A 7413-nucleotide genomic window follows, 5' to 3' on the forward strand; every position below is an offset into this window, starting at 1 on the left:
AAAAATATTTTTTAAAAAATGACGTAAGTGCATTTATTTCTCTTTTTTTTTTTTTTTTTTTTTTTTGGTCGATACTATTCAGGGTTTTCCTCTGTGTATTATAAACCCTGGTGGTTAGCTAGGTTTCACTTGCCCCCTACCAGGCTAAAGCCAGGCTTTATAGTTCATGTATTGAATAGGACACAAGGCTGCATGCATTATTCACACCATACAAGCACATGAGTGTTGGCACGGACAAAATAAGACAATTTACATGTTCATTAAATGTTTTTGTGGCAAGAAGTGAAAAACACAATTAGGTGAATTAGGGATGTTCGTTTTGTATCTACTGTACTTTAAGACTAGATTGCTTTGAGCAAAAGTGAAAAATATGGTTCTTAATGTATGTTTGCACAACGAAAACAACAGTTTTAAGGGAAAAAGACAATGTGATGATTAACTTTCCCTGGTTTTCTTCCCTTCTGATTGCCTCATTATGTCTTTTTGTCTTAGTGAAAGAAATAATATACAACTCTAAGAAGATGACTAAACTTAAAATCTTGGCCAGCGTTGTTTCCACTCAACTCCTTCAACTTTATTTGGTGGCTTTTCTGCATCATCTGTTCCTGTTGGTTTATGGTCTGTAGACTCTAGCAGATGATGTCTTATATATCCTTCTGCAAACCCTGTAGCTCATTAATCAGTCCTGAGCACACGTATTGTGAATCAGAATGCCATCTGATATTTCTCTCAGGTTTGTACTCGTATGCAAAACTAAAACTGGAAAGGCATCAGCATTTAAATTCACTTTTTTCTGTTTGATGTTAAAATCCAAACAGCATGGAAATAAAAAAATAAAAAAACTGGAACTTAGAAGCAGCGAGTGATGGAGAAAAGCCTTTCAAAAAATAAAACAAAATAAACACAGATGTGGACGGATGCTATTAAAGTAATGAAGCTTTTTGTCTAAATGTTTCTTAAAAGTAACTGCATATTTTATTCATACTGTGGCCTTAATTCTAATTTGGTTTTAACAGTGCCTTTCATCCTAGCTTTTATTTATTTGACATAACATTGCCTATTACATGTTATCACCTTAATGTTTTCCAGAACTTTATCTGTTGCATTGCATAATTAATGTGCAAAACTGTGTTGCAATTAGAAAAATAAATTGTAAAATTGTACTTGTGATTAAGACTTGTTGGGTCATATGATTAACTTCCTGAGAAACTTTGCGAGTTCACACAGAATCATGTTTTACTTGTGCATGTACAGTTTTGCAATGTGACTATTTTTGAAATGTACTTTTTTTTAAATCAAAACACTCATCTTTCAGAATTATATTGCAAAATTACAATTCAGCTCTGCGTAAACAACACACACAATGATATTAAAGAAATGAATCTGTTTCTTTCGTGACTGTCGAATGTTTGCATTTGTGGATTTTTATATTTGGCTTGTTTGCCTGAGGCTGTTCAAATGATGTGTTCCTATTAAAGCAGTACAAAGGAAAGGCACAGACACCAGTGATAGGAGCACAAAGAAACCTGAAGCGATTAAACCCCTACTGAAACCGGCTTAGCAGGAAAAGCTTCACAGACGGCCAACAATGGCTGTATTCCTTTAAATCTAAACCCTTTTTTTTTGCTCTCTTTCACTTCCCTGCATTCTTTCCTCTTCCTCCTGCTCTCTCACTCTCTAACTGAATTTTTTTTTGTCGTCTTTGTGTCGTGTTAGGCTGTTTAACTACTTTGCAATACTCTTGTCAGGTCAAAATCCTCTCTCCTTAAACTCTGAAAGTTTCCTTTTGGCAGATTTCAACTACATTGATTGTGATCTCTTACAGCCAATCATTTTTTTCCTCTAAGGATTTTAGACCTCCCTGGATTTTCCAGGTTCTTAATTACACAGTAAGATTTTTTTTTTAACTAAATCAGAATAGGATTAAACAAAAACAAATTTATAAAAAAGGAATGGGTGTGTAAACGAAACTGCGTTCTGTAGTTTCTGTAAAAACTAGCAACAGTAAGTTTGTGGTGAGAATGAATGGCAGTTTTCTTCCAGTCTAAATGGGGAATGCCCTTTCAGTCTAACAAGGGATTGTGATTAAGAACAAGAGTCGGTAAATTCCACCTTAAGCACAAAGCTTCTGTACCTCCTTTTCCTCAAACCACTGTAACAAACTGGATCGGGCCACCTGGTTTGGTATTAAGAACTGGGGTAATCTATCCTACTTACCCCCATTAGCATCCACCTTCCCACCTGCATTTGGCATTGCGCATGAATGCCAGTTATTAAGGTTGCTGCACAAAAGCACGGGAAACCTCTTTCCCAGTGGGCTGGCTCTACTTGCACATATAGAGCAACCTTTGTTTTAAATACAACTGCTCCCACCCACAGTAGTTGGTACGTTTCCAGAGAGGAAATATGATAAATGTTTCCAATAGACCCTGTCTGAGAGGGTTTGGGACATTCCTCTTTTTTTTTTTCACCAGATGCCAACAGGTAGAAAAGACTAAGCCTCGATCAGGTTACTATGTGCATTCGGATGCGTGTCCATTTTTCATCCCAGAATAACAACCCCTCCTGTTTTTTTTTTTTTCCCCCCCTTTCCTTTCAGGTGTGCCAGAAAGGAGAAATGTGAGCGCTCATCAGAACCCCGGCGCTTTGCTTCAGACATCAAGCAGTGTGTGCGTCTAAGTGTCCACCCAAGCAACATATCAGTGTCCCAGTTTAGTGTCACGGTGAGTGGATGGAAACGAACACATGTGTTGCTTCTTCTGAAAGAGAAACTCTTGACAAGTTTTCACCATGTCATCAATTTTTAATCAAGAATATTTGTGCTCTAATGATGCACATGCTGCCCACTCTGTGTAACTGAACCAGTAATTGAAGGGGTGTGTGTGCTCAGAATAATGACAGTGAGGTTGCTCACTTTTAAAGAAATATTTGGTCCTCGTTTGAGGACAGAGGCAACAAATTGGAGTTAAATGGGTCATTGTGAACATTGTTCAGTTTCTTGAAGAAGGGAAACATCTAAAGGATTGGCGTATTAATACATCTCCAGAAAACTCTATTGTTGGAGGGAAAAAAATCATGTAACTCAAGAGGATTCAGTTTGCCAAAGAAGACATTGACTGACCTAAGGAGAAGAGACGTAACATTTTGTGGCTGCTGAACTAAGATTATTGGATCGCACTGGAAATGTTGTATTCAAGCTCCTATACACTATAAAGCATTGTGGTGCTTGTGTCATGCTATAGGAACATGTTTGATATGATGCTGTAGGGCATATTTCTCACATAATCATGGATCAGTTTGGGTACATTAGAATATGTAGAGGTCATAGTGAATTATGCTAATTAAGAGAGACACTTTGAAAGTGTGTTTCAAGAAGACTTTGGTTCCTGATACCAGGAAGCAGCAGCAGCTTAGCTTCAGACCAACAAGATTAACGTTAAACAGCACCACATATCACTGGATATGAATCCAAAAATAGCCTAGTGAGGCATATCATACCTATTTTCTCTGATGTAACACTAAAAATACACAAAGGAAGTGTAGAATATAGTCCAATTTTCCTGGACTAGAATATCTGGGCTAGAAGTTATTTAACTCCATTTCACAGACATGTAAACAAGGTATGGGTAACTGTTGGAGTGCAACGAAATGCTGCCGATTCACAGGAAAGCTGAATCTTCAAGCACGTTTCAGCTTAAAGAGCAAATGATTGAGTTTGTACAAAATTAAAGGCACTTCTTCTGGTGTTTTATTAGCAGCAATTGAATATGTCTGTTTATTCAGCAGGAAAACACTCCCAGCAAGCATTCAAGCATTTCCTTTAACAGCACCACCTTGCAGTAAATTGTGATGATGGCTGAATATGTTGCAAGTGAGAAAATCCTGTCTGGCAGATTCACAATATCACTCCCTCAAACATAATTTGTACCACAGTGTAATTGGGCTGTAAGCACTATTGACTACATGGTGTTAACTTTCCAATACTGCTTTGTATCATTTTACTGTCTGTCAACACCGATCCTTTAAATCCTGACCTCACAGTTTCCAGTTGCAGCTCCTGAAATACTCTTCAACCAAATGGTTGCAATCGTTACCAGCATACAGTTTAGCACAGCTGTGTTTTCATGTTTTCATGATTTTACCTGTTCAGGTATATTGATATGTGTACCTACAGCTGTAGTTAGTGTCTAAGCAGGATTGTAGAACAGGAGCCATTTTTCTGAAGAAAATAAACAGCTTTTGCAGAGGAGCATGAATCTCCAAATGCTAAATAGTTGAGGCAGTTAAATTATTTAATCCCCAACAGTCTGAGCCTTCCACATAAATTGCAAATGTGTAAACTTTTCCTAATCTGGTGGATTGTATTGGCCAAGGAGAACTTAATTCCAAATTACATAGAATCGTATCTATAAGAAAAAGCTATTTGTAAAAATAAAAGTTCAGTTAATTTAACAAAGTTGGACTTTATTCTACAGTTTTGTTTTGTTTTTTACATAATTTTATTTCTGTTTTAACAGTTTGGCACTTTGGGTTGGACCATATCGTAAAATCCCATTAAGAGAGATTGTGGTTCTAATGTGTCAAAATGTAAAAGTTGAGTGGCTTAATTTATGTATTTTCAGCTATTTTAAATGCATCAGTTGTATTCTAAGTTTTTTTGTCATTTTCACCGCTGTGATTGTTGAAATATTTTTAGCTACATTTCAGAGCCGTTTAAAGTCTACTTTTTCCCTCCACTATATTGCAGTATTTCTATTTTTAAGAAGCATTTTTTTTTTAGTAAATGTTATAAATACTGATCTTGTTACATTAGTTTATTCTAATTTCACATGGTCTTTTTAGAACTGACTTTGAATCTCCCAGATCAAGTGAATATTTCATTTAGTTCTCCCAAGACCAGAAGGACTGTTTTCGTCTGCGTTCCTCAGAAGGTCAAACGTGAGCTGCTGATTGTCAGAAATACACCTCCGCATCAGTCTAATAATATTCATGGGTGCCTGTGCAATGCTGTTGAGTGCTTAACCTTTCTGCACACATTTACCATTCCGCTGAATGCTCTGCAGAGGTTTCAGCCAAACAGGCAGTGGCCACAACTTGACCTTTGGGTTATTTAATGTGTTTGGAAAGATACGGCAGAGGAATCGCTGATTAAAAGCAAGGACATGTCCTTCCTATAGTCTGTCTCATAGGATTTTTTTTTCCTTGGAAATAATTCTGACTTTGGTTTCACTTATTGAAGATGTGTTCTTTACAAAATCACTAAGGCCTCTATGTCTGTTGATCTAAGGTCATCTGAATACATTTCAGAATCATAATTACTAGCAGTTTATTCACTATTATTTCAAGGGTTGCTAATTTAGGCAAATTTATGACTTTCTGACTTAACATCCTTGCTTACCCTTACAGAAACAAAATGGCTTTTACCAACCACAGAAGGCTATGTGTGTAAATGCTTGCTTAGTGGATGCTTTTTCTAAAATATTCCCTCAGTGCTAAGGCTTATCTTTTTTTTTTCTCTCTCTTTATTTTTCTCCGAATGCACTAAAGCAAACCGTGAGTCTGGCTGTTTACTACTTTAAAAGAAAAGCAAATAAGAGCAAGTTATCAGGAAGGTGATGGATGGAGTATTTAGGAGAGACGGGGGCTAGGAATTCACTGTCCGTTTTATGTGGGATTTGGTGCAGATGGCTATGCAGCTGCTGCTTTCTTTTCATTAAATGGCAATATTAAAACAGTGCAGGTCAGCCCTTCTGTGCTGCTGATGCAGCTTTTAGTGTTGCATCACAAGTGCACTACTGGTTCCACCTGAAATCAGTGTTTAAACCATCGCCCTCTTTACACACTGGGGTTTTTCATCAATATGTATACAGTGGTGTTGACCCTGCTCTACCTTCCTCAACATCTTCCTCTTTTTTATGCAAAGGACACTTTGTTTCTCCCTCCCTTCCTACTTCACATGAGGCCATTCTTCCTGATGTGCCAGGGGAGCTTATACAGCATTTTCATATGATGGTGAAAAATTAGCATATTTTATATCCTGGAGAATGCTCTGTTCTGTGACAGTCCACTAGCCTGTGTGCTTGCAAGCCTCTGCCTAATGGTTCACTGCTTCATTTGATTTCCTCAGTGATCCTAGTGGATTGTTTCTCCTCTTGTCTAAGCACCATTTCATCCGAATTCATTTTGCTTTCTTCTTCTTTAACCCTGCATTGATTCATCTGCTGCTACCAAGATCTGTACCAAGGTCTTTTCTTAACTAATTTTAGCTCCTTTTTACTCAAAAGGTTAGTAACTTATACATCAAGTATAGAATTAAACCAAAATAAATGTCACAAGATGTCTTGTATCTTCTTTGCTTTAAAAAAAAAAAAAGTAAAGAAGCTCCTTTTTGTTATTTTTAGGAATGCAGGTTCCAACCAAACAGTTGGCCCAACCACTGTCCTCTTATTTGTTTTCACCCATGTTTACATTTTTTTATGTTTTACTCCTCTAAAACCACTAATTTCTTGTTCAAAATGCACATATTGATGTCGTCATACTTGTGTTTCTTGTTCTTAAGATGTAAACAAACTGCTGCATCATCTTCTGAATCTCTACTCCATATCACCAACAACCTGGAGATTAAATAATAATAAGAATAACAGTTTTATATGTTCATTCCTAAAAGTCTTCTCATTTCATTGCCTTTGCAGTTGGTGCTGGAAGCCCATAATGTCCCAGAACTTTCAGCAGGCGTTAACTGCACATTTGAGGACCTGGCTGAGATGAACGGCTTGGTAGAAGGAAACCGGATCAAGTGTTCCTCGCCAGCTGAAAAGGAGATGCCACGAATTATTGTGGACAAGGGTAAGAAGCATGGATAATGGTGCAGGTTTGTTCAGGAAATGCACTGTTCCTTAATGTACAACGTTGTCACGGTTTTGATATTTCATTTCATGTTTGCTTTATAAACATACACATATAATATTTGTAGAGATCTCTCTTAATACCAGGAAATTAAAATGGTGTCACTGGAAACAGCTAGTCAGTGGCACCTGTCGAATACAAACATGTATACCTGCCACCAGAGTGCTCCTGCTTTCATTGTGATCTCCTCCCTTCAGTTAGTTTTAGACCAAAAGAACACCCCGTGGATTATTTTCTCATTACCACAAGCAACTCAACAAGCCTTCAAGCAACTTCTAAGGACTTAGAATAAATGAACATCAGTTATTAGTCTGTGTGTGGATTTGTTAACATTTGTCCCTCAAATGGATCTGATCCAAAGGGAATAATGAAACCCTTAACTAACACTCTCACTCTCACTCTCTCTCTCTCTCTCTCTCTCTCTCTCTCTCTCTCTCTCTCTCCCTCTCTCTCTTTTTTTTCTTTTTTTCCCCCCTTTTTGACCGTTTGGGTTTTTCTCCCTGCGGG

The 7413-nt window shown here is 37.4% G+C and overlaps 1 protein-coding gene across 2 annotated transcripts in view; it reads left to right on the plus strand.

Moving 5' to 3' along the window:
- Positions 1-7413, plus strand: part of plxna4 (plexin A4) — a 239317-nt gene that overhangs the window by 167692 nt on the left and 64212 nt on the right. For both annotated transcript variants that reach the window (XM_015029533.1, XM_015029532.1), the window contains exons 6-7: positions 2600-2723; positions 6693-6846. In XM_015029533.1, coding sequence (XP_014885019.1) covers positions 2600-2723; positions 6693-6846 — 278 coding nt within the window. The remainder of the gene's footprint in view (positions 1-2599; positions 2724-6692; positions 6847-7413) is intronic.

Source organism: Poecilia latipinna, unplaced genomic scaffold, assembly GCF_001443285.1.
Source record: "Poecilia latipinna isolate Pla-1442-1.1 unplaced genomic scaffold, P_latipinna-1.0 Scaffold156, whole genome shotgun sequence".
Lineage (NCBI taxonomy): Eukaryota > Metazoa > Chordata > Actinopteri > Cyprinodontiformes > Poeciliidae > Poecilia > Poecilia latipinna.